Source organism: Gadus macrocephalus, chromosome 1 (genome assembly GCF_031168955.1).
Source record: "Gadus macrocephalus chromosome 1, ASM3116895v1".
In the NCBI taxonomy this organism is placed as follows: Eukaryota; Metazoa; Chordata; class Actinopteri; order Gadiformes; family Gadidae; genus Gadus; species Gadus macrocephalus.
This window is the reverse complement of record NC_082382.1, coordinates 7,839,904-7,860,435: the sequence shown is the minus strand read 5'-3', so window position 1 is coordinate 7,860,435 and position 20,532 is coordinate 7,839,904. Positions and strand designations below refer to the sequence as shown.

The 20,532-nt window shown below is 43.7% G+C and overlaps 2 protein-coding genes across 3 annotated transcripts; both read right to left on the bottom strand.

Moving 5' to 3' along the window:
- Window positions 1-131: 131 nt before the first annotated feature.
- On the bottom strand, window positions 132-12,156 carry acvrl1 (activin A receptor like type 1). Its single transcript, XM_060064382.1, has 10 exons — window positions 11,555-12,156; window positions 8,495-8,569; window positions 7,477-7,716; window positions 6,771-6,961; window positions 6,550-6,649; window positions 4,099-4,245; window positions 3,341-3,616; window positions 2,851-3,048; window positions 1,875-2,005; window positions 132-1,229 (listed from the first exon to the last, which is right to left on the bottom strand). Exons 2-10 carry the CDS (start codon window positions 8,565-8,567, stop codon window positions 1,083-1,085), a joined length of 1,503 nt encoding a protein of 500 aa, XP_059920365.1. The 5' UTR covers window positions 8,568-8,569; window positions 11,555-12,156; the 3' UTR covers window positions 132-1,082.
- A 1,162-nt stretch (window positions 12,157-13,318) lies between these two features.
- On the bottom strand, window positions 13,319-19,305 carry ankrd33aa (ankyrin repeat domain 33Aa). Of its 2 annotated transcripts, none has more exons than XM_060064270.1 (5): window positions 18,673-19,305; window positions 16,875-17,215; window positions 16,476-16,605; window positions 16,178-16,318; window positions 13,319-15,595 (listed from the first exon to the last, which is right to left on the bottom strand). In XM_060064270.1, the coding sequence occupies exons 2-5, from the start codon at window positions 17,148-17,150 to the stop codon at window positions 14,781-14,783; spliced, it is 1,362 nt and encodes a 453-aa protein (XP_059920253.1). In that variant the 5' UTR covers window positions 17,151-17,215; window positions 18,673-19,305; the 3' UTR covers window positions 13,319-14,780. The 2 variants fall into 2 exon arrangements, with proteins under 2 accessions (XP_059920253.1, XP_059920262.1); XM_060064279.1 differs by lacking the exon at window positions 18,673-19,305 and adding an exon at window positions 18,215-18,648.
- Between the last annotated feature and the right edge of the window lie 1,227 nt (window positions 19,306-20,532).

Genomic DNA, 20,532 nt, shown 5'->3' with positions numbered 1-20,532 from the left:
ACACACCCCCCCACACACACGCGAACACGCACGCACACCCACACGCACGCACAAAAATCAAGAAAACACAGGTTGGCCTACATATATATAGGCTAAATTGTAACCAATTGTAACCAAACTCAAAACCGATATTTTTGCATTTAATATATCTTTATTCTCCTACGCTGAGTGGAGCATACATGTGAGATAAGGCATAGGTATCTCGATACCACCATGTGATTTCATATCTATTGATGTGTCGATATGCGTTTATTTTGAAATAGACATATAGAACAAGTGGGACTTTTCGATGACTTCTTTGGATGCAAAAGAAAATACAAAAATATATATATTTATATTTATCGATCGAGATGCCTATTGAGGCGCTTAAATCAATTAAAAGATAGAACGCATTTGTGTGAATCATCCTTGCACGCAGCTCTGCTGTAAAATCCCTATTTTCTAATGACCTCTACTGGTCATCCACAGAACAGCGTTTCGATGTAGATAGGCCTATATGAGTGCTTTACGAGATACAAATCTGAAAAAGAAAAATAGGTCAACTATTAAAGAAAAACAAAAAACAAAATAAAAAAGAGGATAACAATTAAATAATAATAGTAAAATAGTAAGTCTTCATCATACCTGCTTGGAGGATGAGTGCTATGACAGGATTATTGCTTTATGTTTCTGTTGAAGTCATGACGTTACTCAAGAAGCTTCATTGAAATGGGAGCACCATGTTTCAGTACACAATAAAGCCTAACATTAGTGGAGATATTTAGCTGTGTCCAGGTGCTTTCATGGCCTCTTTGCGTCTACAGTCTTGGCAGATAACAACAAAAAGAGGAAATATGACTCAAGTGGTAAACCGCATCATCTGTGGGAGTGGGCTATAGTGCTGGAAATATAGTAGACTGAAAAGTAGGCTAGGCGGAAGAAAGAGCCTCCAGGGGCTCGATCGTCTAGACACCATAGCTGAAAGCCAATCGTTTAGCGAAATTGTAGTGACTGCGCAAGTCAAACAATATGCTAATTGTAGGCATCTAGTCCCGCAGGAATCGGACAAAAAAAGTTTGTTGACTGCTTCTCCTGAAGCGTGTTCAGAGGTCCTGCTTGAGCTTGTCTAATGCATAGTCATGGCCGAGGTCCAGTTTAGACAGCGTCTTCCTCACGCGCAGCGCTGTGAGACGGGCCGCCGGGCACTGGGACCAGCATTCCTTCATGATCTTCACAACACTGGAGAGGATCTGTGGGCATGGACACAGACACAGACACATCAAATGAGGAGCATTGAAGATGAACCCTACCACATAGTATTCAACAGTGCCTCGATGAAACTCGTAAGCAAGTGAATCGTTCCCTTTTCTTTATTTTTACAATATGCACATGATTGTGTTTTTGTAAATGTATCTATTTTGTGATGGATATTTTTTCAGATTTTCATTATTAATATTAGTTCTTTCTCTTGTTTTTCCAAAATAAATAAATAAATATAGATGATTATTAACATTCTACTGATCTGTAAAACTTGTTTTTTTGAAAACCAATAAACACAATTTTTTTTTTTTTTTAAAGATGTACCCAGCCTAAATAATATGACTAATGGAACAATTTTGAATTGGCCTTGTTTTGAATAATATGCTAGAATGATTTAGATCAATATTCATTTTGCACTATGCGTCCTATGCTTACAATGAAACAGCACTTAGTGGTCTATTTTTGTAAAAAGAGGTGATATGATTCTTATTCATGGTGGTTAAAAGCTTGATAATCAGCACTAATTAGTTTCTTTGTTGAACCAAACCAAGCAGAAGTGGTCCTAGTTGGGTTTTGACGAGGACAGCAGGGATTGGGTTTTGATGGGGCCTGTAATAGCCTCGGGGTAGTCTCACCGGGTGTGAGTGCAGCCTGTTGTGCGGGCTTGGTCTCTGCTGGTCTACACACACCACCTTCTTCATCTCTTCGTAGCTGGGGTCTGAGGGCACCATGTCAAAGAAGGGAGGCTGGTACTCTTCCACGATGCCTGAAACACAGAAGGACAAACCCAGGGATTGCATTCTGTTGGACCTTTGTAAAAAATATGAATGTCTTAGCGGAATATTTATAGACTGGAATAGATTAGAATGGTTCTAATCTATTTTAGGATTAAGCGTTAGATAAGCATGGAACCCCTATAATATATTTCCATATAAATATGCAGGACACAGCCATCGGTTAATACATTACTGAAATAGCATTATCACAACACAAGATAGGCTCATGTGGGTGTTTTCCCAAATATGTTGGCCCTGATAAAAAAGAGAGCAGGGGACAGATAATGATTCCCCAGCGACTACACAGCTCAGGGAGATCAAGTTGTTTGTGTGTTTTTTGGCAGTGTGTAAATGCGTTCTTGCAACTGGATGTGTGTTTGGACATTAAGCATCTGGACTATGTTGGAGTGAGTGCTGAAGCCAGATAATGCTGTTTATAATTACTGGACTGCTAATCGGCATAGAAGATAAGAGACACAGACACAGTCTGAGCTCCACACACAGCTGGGCCAGAAAAGAAAGGACTGAGGAGAGACACACAGCTAACTGCCTTCTACACATCATATTGCAAGCAACAGATTTACAACGTAACAAACAACAACACAAACGCAGGATGCGGATAGAAAAACACTCTTTCAACATAATGTAGCAAGCCAAAGACAGGCCACAGATAGCAAAGACACTTTCAACATAACGAACGACCTGGGCTAATTCTTAATACATCCATTTACTCATATTCTCTTGCCTATAGAGCTATTACGGTTTTATACTTTAGACCTCGCAGGACTGGGAAAGTACTCCTAATGCAAAAGTGTTTTTGATTCTGGTTGCTAACCATTGACGTTGGTCCTTCGGGTAATTTCCCAGAAGACGAGTCCCAGCGCCCAGATATCCGTCTGCTTGTAGGACTCAAAGATGTCAACGCGGATGGTCTCGTCAAGGACCTCGGGGGCCATGTAGCGCTTGGTTCCGACGCGGGGGTTGTTCCCCACGTCCAGATCGTCGTTGGACTGCGAATGGATCACTGCCAAACCTGGAAGACAGGCGATAAGAAAGCCCGTGAAGATTACCGTTCACCACCTGAGGTTAATTCTTGCTGTATCACAACTTTATCTCAAAGTGGACACAACCACTAAGGAGTTTGAACGCAGAAAAAGGAAAGAAACATTATGCCATTTGTACACGTTTTTATCTAAGGTGTGGCTAACTTTAGTAGGGCAGGCTACAGCAGGAATGCACCCTTCGGCCTGACAATCTTAATATCATGGTGAGGGTACACCAGTTGAGCTAAACAGGACCGCAACACCCCCCCTCCCATCGCTCACCAAGGTCAGCGATGCAGCACTGTCTGTTCCTCTTGACCAGGATGTTGCGGCTCTTCAGGTCCCTGTGGGCGATGGCCGGCTTGCCCTGTGAGCTGAAGATCTCTGTGTGGAGGTGCACCAGCCCACAGGCTATGGAGAGACACATCTGTAGGCAGCTGTCCGGGTCCAAGGCGCTGTACTGCAGCACGTCGTACAGAGAGCCCAGCTCGTGGAAGTGGGTGATGAGCCACAGCTGGGTGCTGGAGTTCTTGGAGGTCATGTCCGACGCTATGAAACCTACACAGGTCACGGGAGACACAGACCAGGCACAGAATGTTCTGTAACCAATATTAAGGTGTTTTTTAAAATATTTTTGTGTATGTTTTAGGGTCTTCTCATTTCCATTGTAAAAGCGTTGCATCAAATCTCTGCTTTAACTTTATGCACTGCTAAAATAAATTATAATGCTACCAGTGCTACTTATAAAGGAAGTGAACGTCCAGCACTTCGGTTGTTCTCAGCCTCACTTTTAAATCCATGATAAACGTGTCTACGAAACGACTAAATGTAATCATAATGAAATAGATCTATGTATGAATTGTGTAACATAGTATAAGAAAAGATCTTCATGTCCTAGCGAGAAACCAATGAACTTGCGTATGCTAATGTTTATGCTACCCAGGATGTTGTAGTACAATATAGTATAGTATGCCTTATCCATGCTTCGACACACAGGCTGTTGTAGTATAATATGGTATACTTTGTTCATGCTTGGTTACCCAGGATGTTGTCGTGTCGGAGCTGGACAGTGTTGTAGATCTCGGTCTCCCTGAACCACGACTGTTCATCCCTGGAGGAGAAGATCTTCACGGCCACGCTCTCTCCCATCCAGGTGCCCCTCCACACCTCTCCATACCGCCCTTTACCTTGTTTGGAGAACAACACAATAATAATAGAACAATCATCAGGCTTTTTCTGATTGGGTATATCCAGAGTATATCCATATCCGTCAGCCCCTTTTTTTTACTGGCCCCCGTCAAAGTCTCCAGTGCCCCAGTAAAATTCCAGTGATCATTATTAATTGAATCTGCATTAGTTCCACTCTCACTACGGAACCTACAGGATACCACAAGCGCATCTCCTGCTGCCTCGGGAGTTCTGAGTCGAGCCTGCCACTTACCAGCCAATCAAAAAAAGAAAGGGGCTACATAATAGCCAATCAGAAAATAGCACTACTGCATCTGGGTAAGATTTAACGCAACAACCAATGAAAAAAGCATAGTTATTCTGGAATCGTTCACGTGATTCTTCTGAATGTTTCGTTGTAAACACAGTGGAAACCAAGGGAGCTGGAAACAGCACAGAGAAAGTCATCCCTTGTTTTAATGTTCCAACAAATTCACAACTTGTTTGACACAAACAATAACAACTTGATTGGTGTTAGAGAATGTTTTACAGTTTTTCAATACTGAGAATCTGTAGCCTAAATTTAGCTGCTAGCCCACAGCTTTACAGCCTGCACACACACACACACACACACACACACACACACACACACACACACACACACACACACACACACACACACACACACACACACACACACACACACACACACACACACACACACACACACACACACACACAATTAATATTGAATGAAAAATTGTCTGTCTTCAAAACTTGAGAGCCCTGTAAAAGTATCGGCATTTGTTTTGTGAAGCTGTCCTCTAAAACTAAACATTAGCCTTAGTTTTAGCCTTCCTGATCATTTTTCAGCCTTCTGAAAAATGATCAGGAAATTCTTCATGAACAGAGGCAGAGGAGCAGTGAGGAGAGGTGAGGAAGACGAGGGAGGTATGATAATTGCCCACATTAACGTAAACATTAATATTTATGCTGGTAATAGCCAACAATCGCTAGTATGATGTGCTGTGATTTGATCAATCGTTTAATGGCAAACTTAAATAAGTTTGCTGCATTTGAAAATATAGCCTATAATCTACAGAATCAGAGTGGGCTATATTAAAAGTCACTAAAAGTCAGTATGAAGGCTTTAGTATCTAAGCTACAAAGAACTGCAGTATTGCCAGGATGACCATAGGACCCTACGGTAAATCCAATAGTTTTCTCATTATCAAATAACAACCTGTAATAGGCTATCTGACTGGTTTTGCCTTGGAGGGAAGTACATCTCAATTCTGCCTGTTCAGTTTTGTCTATACTGAAAAAGGTAAGCTTCCCTGTTGTTAAGTAGGAAAGCCTATGAAATGCATGCAGTGAGTATACCTAGGCCTATGTGGATGCTGCTGGCTATTAGCTGCTACACTAATGGAGGGGAAGAGTGCTGGAGGAGGCGGAGGAGGAGGAGGAGGAGGAGGAGGAGGAGAAGGAAGAGGAGGATGAGAGAGGGGAAAAAGAGCACAGGCTGGGCAGTCCAGGGCCAGGCAGGGGGAGGAGGAGGAGGAGAGAGACAAGCAAGAATTGGATGAGGACATGATGGGGGCTAGATGTAAAACTATTCAGAATATGGAGGAGGATATCTGTGACCTAGGGGAGATATATATTTTGTCCATGTCGTTCTGCCAAACTTATGCTGTTTCCACACAGTTTGTGTATACATGTGCATGTGCATTTTAAATTTTACCATCTTGTTAGAGTTTGTTAGCCTAAGGCACAACTTCTCCTTAAAAGGGATCCTGCATAATACTGCTTAAGATAAAAAGGTGAAGGTCATAAAGAGGTGAAGGTCATAAAGAGACTTTTGTTTAATTGTTTGTTACTTTATTTGTTACTTTATTTTCCTGAAATACTTTTTAAAATGTGGATTAAGGTTGAGGTAGCTAAGAATCTGAGTCGTTCTTATCTTAAATGGTTGCAGATAGAGGATCTTATAGTTTGTAAATCTTTGAGGTGTGTATGTGTTTAAATAAATATCATGTACGGTACTTATTAATCTTTGAATCTTTACCTTTACCAGTGCTTTAATATATAGCCTACAGTATGACAGTGTCAATAATGATTTTGAAGCTCGTACACACCCTTCTGTAGCCACCTATTTCATATTGTGCGCACATAAAACAAAAACAAAAAAAAGTATTGGGAGTTGGGGGCCTGTGCCCCAGCAAAGCTCTAGGTCTAGCAACGCCCCTGTGTTTATCTAACTTTAAGTATCTACATGCATATTCGGTGGTTATTAAGAGTTATTTGAAGCAGGTACACAGACTGACCGACACACTCTGCCAAGGAGATCTGTCTGGCCATGGTCCTCTGAACCAGGTAGGGCAGCCCGGTGCCACTTCCTGACGTACAGAACTCATCAAAGAGCTCCTAGAGAGGTAAATAAGTATCACAGATGTACTGGTGATTAAAATCAGACTTTATGTCGCTTATACAACTTTGTAATAAATGTAAAATGTAATGGGTGCAATAAATATATTATCAGTCTTACCCCGTATGTTGGATCTTCTCCGCTGGCCACTTTCACCATGGTTAAATCACGGCCCTTCTCCTTACCCAGAAGTCTGCAGTGCGTCCGTTGAGAGCGCAGCCACAGCCTCAGGGTACACAGAGCTACACCCGTGATGAAGGCCAACGCGAGAGGCACTGCGATCCACAGTATAAGGCTCTTCTCTGGAGGTACTGTTTGACAGTGGTTGATGATATACATGTTATAACAATAATATTTGGGGGGGGGATTCAACATTTTTTACTGATACTGATGCTACAATAACTACTGATTCTGCAATAATCACTGTTTCTACAATAAAAGCTGATTCTACAATTACTGCAGTTTAAGTGTAACTTACACTAACTATCCAACAGAGGGGGCTAGGCTCTGGCTTTCTAACTGAGGACTGAGCTTGAAAAAATGTCCTCTTCTTTGGAGGATATCACCATCCAGCCTTGCATGTGTGTCCCACAATGCTTTGCCTGCATTTCTAGTCCAGAACCAGATTAATGAAAAATCAAGGCTATATGCTCACTGTAACACTCAAGGCTTTCATCCACAATGTTAAAGTATTAAGATGCATGGTTTAAGAGTCAGGTTAGAGAGTCAACTATAGTTAGAAAGATTGAAAGTGAGTTAGTGTATAGTTAGCAGTCTAGTTAATTGATTAAACACATATTTGACCATAAACTAGCGAGGAACTGACCTATTTTGGGCGGTGGCGTGGTTAAGGCATTGCAGCGGTCTGTGTAGCAGCAGTGGATATAAAAGCCGTCAAAACTAGAGCCGCAGTTCTCCTTGCGGTTCCTGTGGGAGAAGCAACCTCGTTCCTCCTCTAGGTTCACCGTGGAGTGGAAACACACGTCTCCTCTACAGGTCGCGTTGCTGCTGCACGTTCCTTTGCGGTTGTCACACACACACAGCAGATTCACCTCAGCTTCATCAACTGCAGGAGATGAGAAGAGTGGGGTTGTTTAGGTAAACAAATGTGGAAATAAACACACACACACACACACACAATCCCAAATTAATAAATCCATGATTTAAAGACAAATGGTTTTGGATGATTTCCGAGACTAAAGGGCTAATGAAGAGATTAATGGTGAAGCGTAAACACACACACACACACATACGCACAAACAAACTGCTTGTGAAGGTAGGATCATACGTCATACGGCCCTACCAGTAATAGGACCTGGTATTCCTTGGGCGGAAATACAGCAAGAAATGTTCACTACACTTCCTGCACTAGAGAGGTATCTCTCAGAGAGCAGGCAAGCAGAGGCACAAAGAGGTATTTTGATCAGGTTGTGGGTTTACGTTTTTTTCAGGTCTGAGACAGAAAGAGATCGTGAGATAGATAATGAAACCAAAAAAGGACAGTTTAAGGGAAGCAAGCGAGACAGAGAGACGCCGTGTGTGTGTGTGAGTGGGTGTGTGGCTACGTATGTGTGAATGTGGGGAGGGGAAACTCAGAATCCATCGCCAGTGAAAGAGGTAAACATTTAGTGATTGAAAACCCACACTTGCAGATTCAGATTCGGATTCAGATTCAGATTCAGATTCAGATTCAGATTCAGCTTTATTGGCCAGGTTTGCGAACAAACAAGGAATTTGACTTCGGTCCCTTAGCTCTCTATGTACAACACTTACAACACAAATTTGCAAACACCATATTCAATTTCATGCAAATTCAGAGAGGGTTTTCCCCTGGTTTAACTCACCTGCATGGACCGCACGGGTGAAGAGAGACATCACAGCCAGTAGCAGGAATACAAGCAGAGCAGACCTCCCCATCACTGTAGAACAGGACAAACATATAATATTGAGACTGTGCTATGTAACCCTCATGGCCATCTATGGAGTGGGGTTACACCACAGACCTGGTGGCGGATTGGCTTTTTGGCTGTCACAAAAGATGAAGCAGGTAGAAACTATGCCTTCAATGTTTTATGTGTTATGTTACTAAAAATACACAGCTGTGCCCAAATTAATTATCCATTCTTCACCAACAGCGGTGTGAGGCAACACAATGCAAGGTTCCGGACAGTCTGCCCCTCTCTACGATCGCTCTGATTTGGAGATCCCATGTACGCCTCCATGGCGACATTCAGACCAGCCATTTAAGTGTCTGTGTGCCTGTGTGTCTATGTTTTGAGGTAATATCCCAAGTGCCTTGTTTTTTTTTGGAGACCGCATTAAGTGCTGTGCTACAAGTCCCCCGTCCAACGCTGGCCTCCGAGACGAGTTGCAGTGTAAATATTGATGGCTTGACTTCCTGCCATTGAGAGGGCGCGGCTGGTCTGGGGTCTGCCCATTGTTTAGGCCTGCGCTGCCAAAGGGTCACGCAAGCCAGAGGACTACAGGGGGAAAATGTGCATTCAAACATTCTTCAGGCCGGAACACACTGTAACCCTGCATGCAGTGGCACCGTTTAGCCCCAATTATACACTTCAGGTGAATAGTATAGTGATTATGTTTGTAGAGCTATAAAACACACGTTTTGCTGTGTTACTCGCACCATATGTCCAACTGTCGTAAATGCAACTACTAGGTTGTATTGTTGAGAAGAGATTAATATCTACCCACACTTTTAATCATGACTGCCCTGGTCACTGTTTCAGTATCAGAGAAGTGATACTATGGGACAGATAGTTCCAGGCTGCCTGGTTTGACAAGTGAAATATTAAACAAGTCAGAATTGTAGTCATTAGTTTCTCAATGAGATCCAGATGAGTTGGGGAGTTCTTTTTGGTTTAGCTGATATCAATATGTGAAAGAAAACAACGTTCAGCTTTTTATCTTTTCTATGATTTCTTTTTAAATGATATGTTGTTTTTGAGAAGCAACTATTCATCGTAAGGGGAGAGATGAACATTCTTTTTTTAAAAGTTACCCAGATTCACACACACACACACACACACACACACACACACACACACACACACACACACACACACACACACACACACACACACACACACACACACACACACACACACACACACACACACACACACACACACACACACACACAATCAAGCAGTTTGAAGCTTCTTCTGCAAGAAAGAGGGAGTCAAGGGCTGTGAGAATTCCACATGTCAGCAGAAAGGTCAAGCCTTTGGATTTGCAAATGAAAGCAAACACAGGAAACTATCAAATTAGAATCAGTTTCTCTTGTCAGTGATATCAGCAGAGAAATTCAGTGAAGATTCGGCCATGGTCCCTAGGTCCCTGGGACTGTAGATATGTGTGTGTGTGTGTGTGTGTGTGTGTGTGTGTGTGTGTGTGTGTGTGTGTGTGTGTGTGTGTGTGTGTGTGTGTGTGTGTGTGTGTGTGTGTGTGTGTGTGTGTGTGTGTGTGTGTGTGTGTGTGTGTGTGTGACGTGTGTATCCCCCCCCCCCCCCCCTTCAGTCACACACACGCATATACATCACACAGCACATCCACATCCGCACAGAAACAAAATCCCATTAGTGTGGGGGGGAGTTCTTCTATCTGACGTGGCTTTACAGTAATCAACGTTCCATCATCAGGACCAGCCCGGGCTCCACCAGACGTCCTATCTCAGACTCCTCTCCGCTAGTTTGTCTCTGTTCTGTCTCGACGTTGGCCCCCGCGGCGCCCCGTGGGAACGGAGCAGTTGTCATCTCTCCCTCTGATCTGGGGCCGCTGTCGGCTGGCGGAAGCCAATCCCTCATTCCATCTGGCCGACGGTAACGTTGGGGGAGGTGACGACAGAGGCCCACGGCTCTCTGCGTCCTAGCGGTACCAGATCGCTTTGCAGCGTCAGAAGAAATCCTTGCGGTCATGTAATACGGTTGATAGGGTCGTCTTGTATGAGACCACCGAGATGAAAGATGAAATGGTCTTGTAGGTCATCATGGGTGCCTTTCACATCCATCATTATTTTTAATGGAATTCCCCATCAACCTGGACGGTTGGTGTGTGTGTATGTCCTTTGACAAACACCTTAAAGGCCCATCTGATTGGCCTCACCTCCAGGGTGTGAATGTAATTCCTTTAAATCAGTGTGTTGACATGAACCAATCGTATTGCTCTGCACGGACATGGCCACAGCCTTAGCTGTTCTGTTTTAGTTACAGTAAATGCCAGCGAGTGTTCTTCACACATGTCAATTAAGGGAGACAAATCACATGAATACCTGCTGCAATAAGGTACTTCCTTTGACTGACAGGGTTTTCAACATGACATAGATACATAGAGATTTTTAGGGAGAGAGATGGAGAATGAGAGACAGAGTTAGAGAGAGATAGGGAGAAAGAGAGACAGAGAGATAGGGAGACAGAAAGAGAGAGAGAGAGAGAGAGAGAGAGAGAGAGAGAGAGAGAGAGAGAGAGAGAGAGAGAGAGAGAGAGAGAGAGAGAGAGAGAGAGAGAGAGAGAGAGAGAGAGTTGAAGATATGCGCTCTAATGCGTTTGAAATATCTCTAGTTTGCATCCAAACACTAAAAAAGCTGTATTAGGATCCAATTTATATTTACCTCTGTAATAAACAAATTATGGGGTTAAGCCTAGCCTATCCAAGTCGTTCATAATGCAACTGGTTTCAGCTTTGCTTGGGTAAGAGGTCATGGAATAGAGCCAGGTCGCACAGCAATCACACATATCGTCGATTCGTCAGCGGATATCCAAACCTGTTAATGTTCATGTAGCCCTATATAAACTATAACACGTGTCTTATGTTAAAAGGAGAAGACAGTAGGTTAGTAAGAACAAAGGATACATCTTAAAACACATAGAAAGAATGCCTTTTTACATTACCTGTATTCCACTCGCTCTTCACTTTGACACAAATAAGCCTTATACCCCCATTTCAACAGATGGCTGAAAGACTTGTTTGTAGACGGAATATCATTCAAATCAAAGATTCTTCTACATCAATCTTAGATGAATCAAACCCAAATCGCATGGTTTCCTTGTTCTGATCTAACACCTTGGATACGTTACGCGCGGCGCGAGCACGCACCAGCCATGTTTCTCTATAATTCCACAACTTTCTATCTTCTTATTCCATTTTCTCCGGGAAAAAAAAGTGTCAATTCGCGAATAGATTTACGATTCAATGTCTAAGATGTGCCAGTTATCGGAACTGACCACCTCGGCTCGTGGGCGATACGGATGGAGGAGGCTACATATCTCAGCCCAAATCTGCGCTGATAAACACTCGACTCGAAGCTGAAGTTTGCTGCATAACTTATCTTCCGCTTCGGGGAAAACTAAAATCGCCGTTCTGTCTCATTAAGCACGAGCATTCTCCTTATGTTCTTGATCTGACCGAAAGATTACATATTTGATATAGTTTTCACGTCCCACCCCTTATTGTGTGGATGTGGACGGGGTCTAATGGAATGTGTTCTCAGAGAGGTTTTCCTGTTGCTCTCAGAGCTCGCATTTCTCTTTTTTTCTCTTTTTCAGCTTTTTAGGTGGAACGGTTATTATTATAAAATGGCCTATTGATGCGAATCAGGGGTCACCAACCACTGACTTACTGTCCACAACTGCCAGCAAACTGAAAATGATTTAATGAAGGTCGACAAAATTATTCAATATATCGCGATCAGATCAATCTAAGGATTAGCCTACAGGATTAGCTATATTTTGTGTTAAATCCTCCAAAATAGTGTAGGCTGCTAGTAGTCTTTTGAATTGTCCGTTCTAACCTGTAGTGTTAATTAATCCGATGGCGCTCCTTTATCTACTGTAAATGTAGGCCTTCCATCCTTTGGCTTTGGTGAATGACCTAGCTGCAACTTAAATCTCGAAACAATCTTGGCCACTTTATATGGCAAAATAGATTTTGTTGTTTCTATTACCAATTACTCTTAACGTCTCTATGTGGGCCTGTGTCATATTAGTTCCCAGGGTCTGATGTTTTCTTGGCTTCCTGTAGAAACAGCTGGGAGCTTTCGTTTGGTGTTTGTTTGGAGGAGATAGTATTTTTCTTTTTTTAAATCAGAATACATTTTCCATTCAAAGTTGCTGTAGGTAAGATTCAAGAGTTTTAGAGAGAGAATAAGAGTGAGAGCCGAAGTAGGCAAGCCTTTCAAACTAAACAACCAAAAAAAACGTCCCATCACACTTTTATCCCTTGCCCCTTGTGATCTCCCGCATATAGAAGTGATACAGTTCACGCACCTGCTATTGGCAGGGAGATGTATTCCCTGAACCAATCCCGGACGAGATGGTCAGATTATATGAGCCGGGATCGTTTCATTTTTTTTTTTTACTGTGGTATAAACAGGCAGGCGTAGTGAACTCAAAGCATATACTCAGAGGATTTCACACACTAGTAGCTGAACTTGCACTTCTAACTAATTAAACTATAAATCGTGTATAATATATAATATATTTAAATCTCATAAAGCACCTTTAATTTGGATGATTAAATAACATTTCTCTGCATTATTGTCTTACAAGGCAGCATCCGCTATAGTGTACCATGTGCCCCTTAAATCTTCTTTCCTGTATAATAACCATGAATAATGGATAAAATAATGCTGGATCAAACAGTCGGTGGACAGGAACTGGTTAAAGAATGCAGTTTAATTTTGAACTTTAAAACAGAATGCTTGTTTGGGCCTACTTAGTCAAACTTGAGGTTTAACCTCTCACTCTCAAAGAGACTTTACATTCACATGTCCCCCTTCTTGCAAAATGGAAGTGAACCGGTGTACTTGTAATGTACCCTGAGAATATTGAATGGGAAATGGTCTGTTGCAGAAGTATTGATTTCGGAGTGAAGATGAAGAGTATATTTTTCATTATCAATCATAGCTCATTAAATCAAAAGGTAATTCTGTACTCTATTCTCACACCAGTCCCATCACACTTTCCCTTATTTAATTTTTTTACCTCTTGACCTGTGCTCCATTCAAGGCTGGTCGAAAAGCCGGATCATGACGCAATGATGGCAGGTCTTAAAGGATCACACTTCAGGATCAAACTAACCTGCCTCGGTTCTACCTTTGGCTCCCACTAATAAGATCACTTAACTTGATCTAGAACCATTAACAACTGAAGTTATGTGCTTTTCTCTGTGTGCACTAGACATAACTTCATGTTAGGGAATGTTTTTATTCAAGTATACCTACACAACCCCCAACATGACCCAAATTAGTGAAACAGTTGAAAAAAAAACAGTTTTTATGAAATTATTTATGTGCAAGGTGAAAACTGGCAAACCAAGTTTTCATGCATAGCTAGCTGCACTGTTTACTATAAGTGCCGTGAGGTCAGAGGTGGCCAGTGAGCCCAGGTTCAGCAAAGTAAAAGGTCCAGGTGCAAGATAGCAGCCTCTCCAGATTATTCCCTCACTCAACCTCCCCCCGATCTCCATCTACGACAGAGTTTACAGAACTTTCTGCAGCTCATCATAATTTATCTACCCTAAACAGCATAGATTAAACAACAAATGTCCCCCTCTTAAGTAATTTACGCCTCACTGTAAGAAAGGTGAGCTCTGGTTAAAATGGCTGCCATATGAATATATTTACAAACCATGTGCGATATAATTTATCCCTGAGTTTGATGACTGATGAGAGTAGCAATTGATAGATCATATTTTCTGCAGTAAATAATATATTATTTTGCTGTATTGCTTTCAAATGATCCATGATCCCATGATGGCACTCTAATAAGGTTGTTCAGTTTGTCCTAGTAAGTGCACAGACTCCAGCTGGATGATAGCAATGTGCGTGAAAATAATCTAGTTAGAAATTAAAGACGAATCAAATAATAATCTCGTGTTTGTTTTAACATGAAGATATCAAGATAGATCTGAGAGCCTTGGGAGTCTTCTTCCACCATGGACATTGACATTTATGTCACCACACTCTGGGTTTCAATCTCGGACAGTGAGACGCTTAGTGTAGTCAATCCATTTGCTCCTTTGTTGATCAACAGTTCATGTTAAATTCAATAGCCTATGTTCCCACTGGGGTCAGAGTGATGGCAAACATCTCCATGGCTGTCAGAGTCCTCAAATACCTCAATGGCCCTTTTTCTTCGATATACGCTTACTCTCTTTAACCTTTTTATCCTGCTCCTCCTTCTCCTTCTCCTGTTTCTTCTTCTCCCTCTTCTTCTCCTCTTTGGCCTCCTTGTATTTCCAGATGGGAGGCTCTAGGTAACCCTTCTGCCTCTTCTTCTTCTTCTCTTTCTTCGGTGTGGGCTCCCCGGATTTGGTGAGCTCTATTTTGGGGACACAGCCCGAGGGGTAGATGTTGTTCTGCCGTGTCATGCCGCGAGGCATGAGGCCCCTCATGCCCCCTGAACTCTCCTTGGGCTCCTGGCAGCAGGAGGTCAGGCACGCAGAATGGCTGGACCGGGGCGAGGCCGAGGTGACTGAGCCGTTGCTGTGGCACACGCTGCCCTCTTCCAGCTCTTTGCTGCTGTGCCGGGCCAGCAACTCCGCCACCGCCAGCCGGCGCTTCCCGATTTCCGGCGGGCTGGTGGGGCAGAGAGGTCGACACGCGGTGGCCACCAGAGGGCTGTGGAGACTGGTGGTGATGCGCACCAAGTGGTCCATCACTCCGTTGTCCTGGGGGTCGTGGGGGAGGGTGATGGTGAAGGTGTCCTTTATTTTCTGGCCTAGCTTCTGCCTGGCGGTTTTGGTGGCGGTGGCTTTGGCCACCAGGTGCCTCAACTCGGGCCACTCGGGAACGTAGCTCTCACAGAACTGCTCGGCCAATGGATGGGCCTGGAGACGCCGCAGCCTGTTCATCGTCTCAAACCTCCCGGTCTTTGTGACCCAGTCCTTCAAACCTCTTCCCCGGGACAGGTCCACCGCATTTATGTCCGCACCTTGACGTTCAAAGGTGGAGGTAAAAACAGGTGATGACTCATGTTAGGTTGAGATTTGGGCCAAATCCCATTTCTACCCCTTACCCCTTACCCCTTCCCCTTACCCCTTCAAAACAAGGGGGAGGGCTAAGGGGAAGGGGTAAGGGGTAGAAATGGGATTGGGCCTTACTTCACTGTGATGGGACGCATTGCGATTGCCTCGATGTATTGTTTAGATTCTGGAACATCGTGGCAATGAATTCAATAGGTTAACAACAAATAGCTTGAGGGTTTGCTAGACTAACCAGACTATTCAATATTTGGTTGAACGCAGCTAATGTAGGTTTGTAAAAGGGACTCTTTATGTTTTTTGAGTGGGTAAAAAGTGGGGTTTTTCCTAGTTGTGTCTATGTTGTGTTCCATAAACCATGCAGTCCAAGCAGCCTAAGGTCTTTTGTCAGTGACATCAGATGTAGGCTATTGCTCATGGTTGCGAACATTGGCAAATTCAATGTAAGATCTATTGACTCATAGCCATGCTCATTGGTGGCTACATGTTCTGTCTCAAAAGCTGTGTGGTTCATTGTAGGTCTGGCTCTTTACCATGCATGAGTAGGGCGGCTAAACAGTCCTCGCGTCCTTGTAGACCTGCCTTGATGAGGGCCGTGAAGCCACGGGGATCCCTCATCTCTGTGTCCACGCCAGGGTAGTAGTTCATGATGTAGTTAAGGACAGTGGCAAACCCTGGATCATGAAAGAAACGCCATGTGATCAATCACACCAGCAAGTGAAAGGTTTGGCTAATATACCGGTAGCAAGCTTTAGTGCTGATATAGTTAATGATCTAGAATTAGGCCAATATAGGTAGCTATATATTGGCGATGATGTAATGTTTTCCTACCAGCCTGGGCTGCGATCATCAGTGCAGTATTTCCATCTGCATCTTGGTGGTTGATGTCTATGTGCGGACATACATGGAGCGCATACACTATGTCCAAGAAACCTTTGGCCACAGCCACCATCAGGCCGTTCTAAAGGGGGACAGAATATATGTTTTTTGAAGGTGCGTTATAGGGAGATTATATTGGGCTCATTCACACTGCACAGAGTACACAAAATATTTAAGGTATCCATCTACAACTCCGGTCAGGCCTTACATCCTATTCAAGCTCAATGAAGACCCAACCCGACCGTTTGTGAGCAGTTTGATGTCCATTAAGTCATTTGGAAACTGAATTGGATGCAGTTGGATAAAGACTACACAAAATGCCTCGACTACATCGGCATCCAGTCTGCGCACCCTGCCGTTGACGTCCAGCTCCATAGCCTGCTCGTTGGTGACTCCCGCCTCCAGGAACAGCGTCAGGGTCCTGACCTGGTTCAGGGCGCAGGCCTCGTACAGCGTGTCGGCAGGCACCTGGTCTCGGTCTTCCTCCTCCCTCTCGTAGTCCGGCAGCACCGAGTCATCAGAGAGCACGCTCCCCGAGTCGGACTCATCCGACTCTTCATCCAGCAGGCACTCGTGGTCATCCGAGGGGCCGCGGCCCAGGTGAGGGTCATCGCTTAGTGTGGCCATGGGCCTGGCCCCTATAGCGCACTGGGGAGGCACGACTGTGGGGCCCCCACGGTCCTGTACGCCCACTGCGGAGACACACACCACCACCAACCGCTGTAACACAAGGGCTCACAATGCAAATCCTTTAGCGGGAGCTGGTCAGAATATAAACACAAGCACACAGTAGTGCTCGTTAGGACTCAGGTCTTAGACCTAAATAGACCTTGGGACCTCAGAAAGCAGAGGCAGCATGTAAAAGAGGATGACCAGATTCCAGGCCTTGTCGGGTCGCTTATCCAAGCCGGTCTGTGATCTGCAATGTGGCTGAGCTGAGCCACGTGCCGCAGTGCATGTGAAAGGCTCATTGCTGTTACAAAACAAAGGATGATGATGACGACTGAGACACTGGATCTATCTGCAGAATCGCAGCTTGAATGACGTCATTTAAATACTGATAGGATTGGGCATCTCTTTTGAATATAGTTATTTTGTGTTTGAGTTTAAGATTTATTTTAGAAAAATGCCATTATGCTTGAACAGTAAGCTGTCAGCAGAATCTATCAGAAAGGCTTTTGATAGATTTCTTTTTCAGAAAGGCCATATAACTAACAATATAATGGTGATATGGTTCAAAATGATGTGGTCCTGCCAAAGGCATATACAGATTTAAATACTGTCAAGGGATATAGAATTAGATACACATTGCAGCTACACTTTAAAACGACAACATCATGAGCTCTGAAAGACTATCTTAAGCAATGTATTCAATTAAATGTTTGCTGAATTGTTAATGTACGTTTGATATCGATGGATGGATGGATACACACATTACTACTACATTATCCCACAACCTAACATAAATGAAGGATGGATTAGGCTGATTCGGCTGTCTCCCATCATCCCATCATCAGTGGCACCAAAGTGGCTCACTGGATCACTTCATAAAAACCATGGAGTCATTTGACACATCCATCCCTCTGCGCTCATTAGCTTAAACATATCCCAGAACACGCTTCACTCAAATGCTACAAGGAAGAGCTCCTCTGCATTAATCCTGTAAAGCAAAGTTTTCATTCAAGCCCTACCCTTGTTGTTGTTGTTGTTGATCTCTTTAGGCGCGAGGAGATCGCTATCACACAATTCATGTTCCCTTCTTCCTGCCGCTGCATTCACACACTCACGCACAAACAGACCCCCCCCCCCAATACAGACACACAAACACTCACTCACACTTACTCTCACACACAAAAACACACACACACCCACACACACACACACACACCATCACGCACACACACACGTACAGAAATACTCACACACACACCATGCACACACACACGTACACACATACAGACGCACACACTCACATACACACACACGGTGCTGAGGTTGATTCCTCAATAAGAAAATGTGTCTGAGTTGTCTCGTGAATATGTTGCACAGATGCTACTGGTACAGTGATAACGGGTTTAGCGTATATAAAAAGAAGGGTTAAGGTAAGGTAAGGGTTAGAGTTCGACGTATATGATAATCATGGCCTTACCATAAAAAGAGTCAATCCAGTTTCACTCTGTTTCTCTTTGTCCGTTTTGTGTCAGGTTACGGTCAGAGCATCCCCCATGTGCTGAGACTCTTCGTTTAGCCTACTCTTAAACCAGATTAGTATCCCACCGTTAGTCCTGGCTGTGGCCCTCCTTCTGCTGCTGAGCTCCCTGGCCCTCGATCCTGACAGGTCCCAACATAGCTTCTGCCGGCCTAAGTCAGTCAGTAAGGCCCTGCACTCTCATCCCACTTATAGGAGGATTTGAGGATTAGGAAGCAAAAAAAAGCAGCAGCCAATCTTGGACCCCTTGCAGCTAGTTAGCAAGCTAAGTTAAGACTTCTTGCTCCCTTTGATCTGCCACACAATCTCTTTTCCTTTATTCTCCTCTTTCTCATTCATCAGCTTTCTCTCAATCCGTCCATCCCAGCTCACCCTCACTCTCTCGCCCTCTCTTTCTCTCTCTCTCTCTCTCTCTCTCTCTCTCTCTCTCTCTCTCTCTCTCTCTCTCTCTCTCTCTCTCTCTCTCGCCCTCTCTCTCTCTCTCTCTCTCTCTCTCTCTCTCTCTCTCTCTCTCTCTCTCTCTCTCTCTCTCTCTCTCTCTCTCTCTCTCTCTCTCTCTCTCGCCCTCTCTCTCTGTCTCTCTCTTGCTCACTTCATCTTTCTCTATCTGTCTGGCTGTCCAACATTCACATTCTGGCTGATTCAGATGAGCTCCAGCCCCCCAATATGTTGTGGTGCTCAATTTCTGTTAAGGTCCCCCCCCCCCCACACTTTCTGGATGACTCAAACCGGCTCGGTGTGAGAATGAGTTGACAGTCTTCACTTTGTTTTCCCATGAGAATCCTTTTTGCATGGACATCAAACCAAACCCACTGTTAATTCACTGCTGCTATAGTCACTTTTCCCATGACAGGGGTTCATGTACAACTTTAGGATTGTGCAATATCTTTGTGTAGGGCATCTTTGGAATAATAAAGTTTGCTTAGGGCATTGTGCAATATTCCTGTTGTGCATGTTCTGGTGTATATGAATTTGCATGTGCTCTTGAATTTTAAGTTTGATCGTACTTATATACCGATATATTGCGTGTATATATTGACAATTATTTATAAGATATCCGCAGAGATATTACTGTAACATACAGGATGAATCTGCCAACAGACATATGTTTTGTAAATGGGGTTGGTCTAACAACAATATATTCAAAAAGCTGTAAAAACAAATCGGAGTAAATGTAGTTTGCTGAAACAGACTAATCTAAATAGACCTTCAGACGTCACTGTTTATGTTTTCAACTTTGCAACAGTTACTGCAGGGTCTGGAAATAGTCTCCCCCTTCTGGCCAACATGGGGAGGGCAGGAACAACGTCGACATGTGGACCCAACCCGCGCGACGTCACACAGCATAGGGGTCGGCGGCCTTGGTTGACTCAGGCTTTAAGTATATCGGAGATGTGAAAAAGAGCTGACGCATTTGAAAACACACCTAATTATCTTGTATTAGTGTTCTTTAAATAGAAAAACTGTGCCTTTAACTCAAATAGTTTTACCAATTACCCCCCCCCACACACACACACACACACACACACACACACACACACACACACACACACACACACACACACACACACACACACACACACACACACACACACACACACACACACACACACACACACACACACACACACACACACACACACACACACACACACACACACACACACACACACACACACACACACACTGTGTCTGTGGCAGATTCAAAAAACTGTGGTGAGGTGACAGCTCGAGTTATGGCAAAAAACAAAAGCGCAGAGGAAGTTAGTCAGAGGAAAGGGAAGTTGGCTGGACACAACT

Bases quoted from the DNA above. Each gene is read 5' to 3' on its own strand.
- ankrd33aa (XM_060064270.1), bottom strand. From the start codon at position 17,150: ATGGCCACACTAAGCGATGACCCTCACCTGGGCCGCGGCCCCTCGGAT. The intron at 16,606-16,874 runs GTGCGCAGACTG...GTCCCCCTTTAG, and splicing joins AGCTGGACGTCAACGGCAGG to AACGGCCTGATGGTGGCTGT. The intron at 16,319-16,475 runs GTAGGAAAACAT...TTCATGATCCAG, and splicing joins GATGATCGCAGCCCAGGCTG to GGTTTGCCACTGTCCTTAAC.
- acvrl1 (XM_060064382.1), bottom strand. From the start codon at position 8,567: ATGGGGAGGTCTGCTCTGCTTGTATTCCTGCTACTGGCTGTGATGTCT. The intron at 7,717-8,494 runs GTGAGTTAAACC...CATCTCCTGCAG, and splicing joins CACCCGTGCGGTCCATGCAG to TTGATGAAGCTGAGGTGAAT. The intron at 6,962-7,476 runs GTCAGTTCCTCG...ACTGTCAAACAG, and splicing joins CACGCCACCGCCCAAAATAG to TACCTCCAGAGAAGAGCCTT.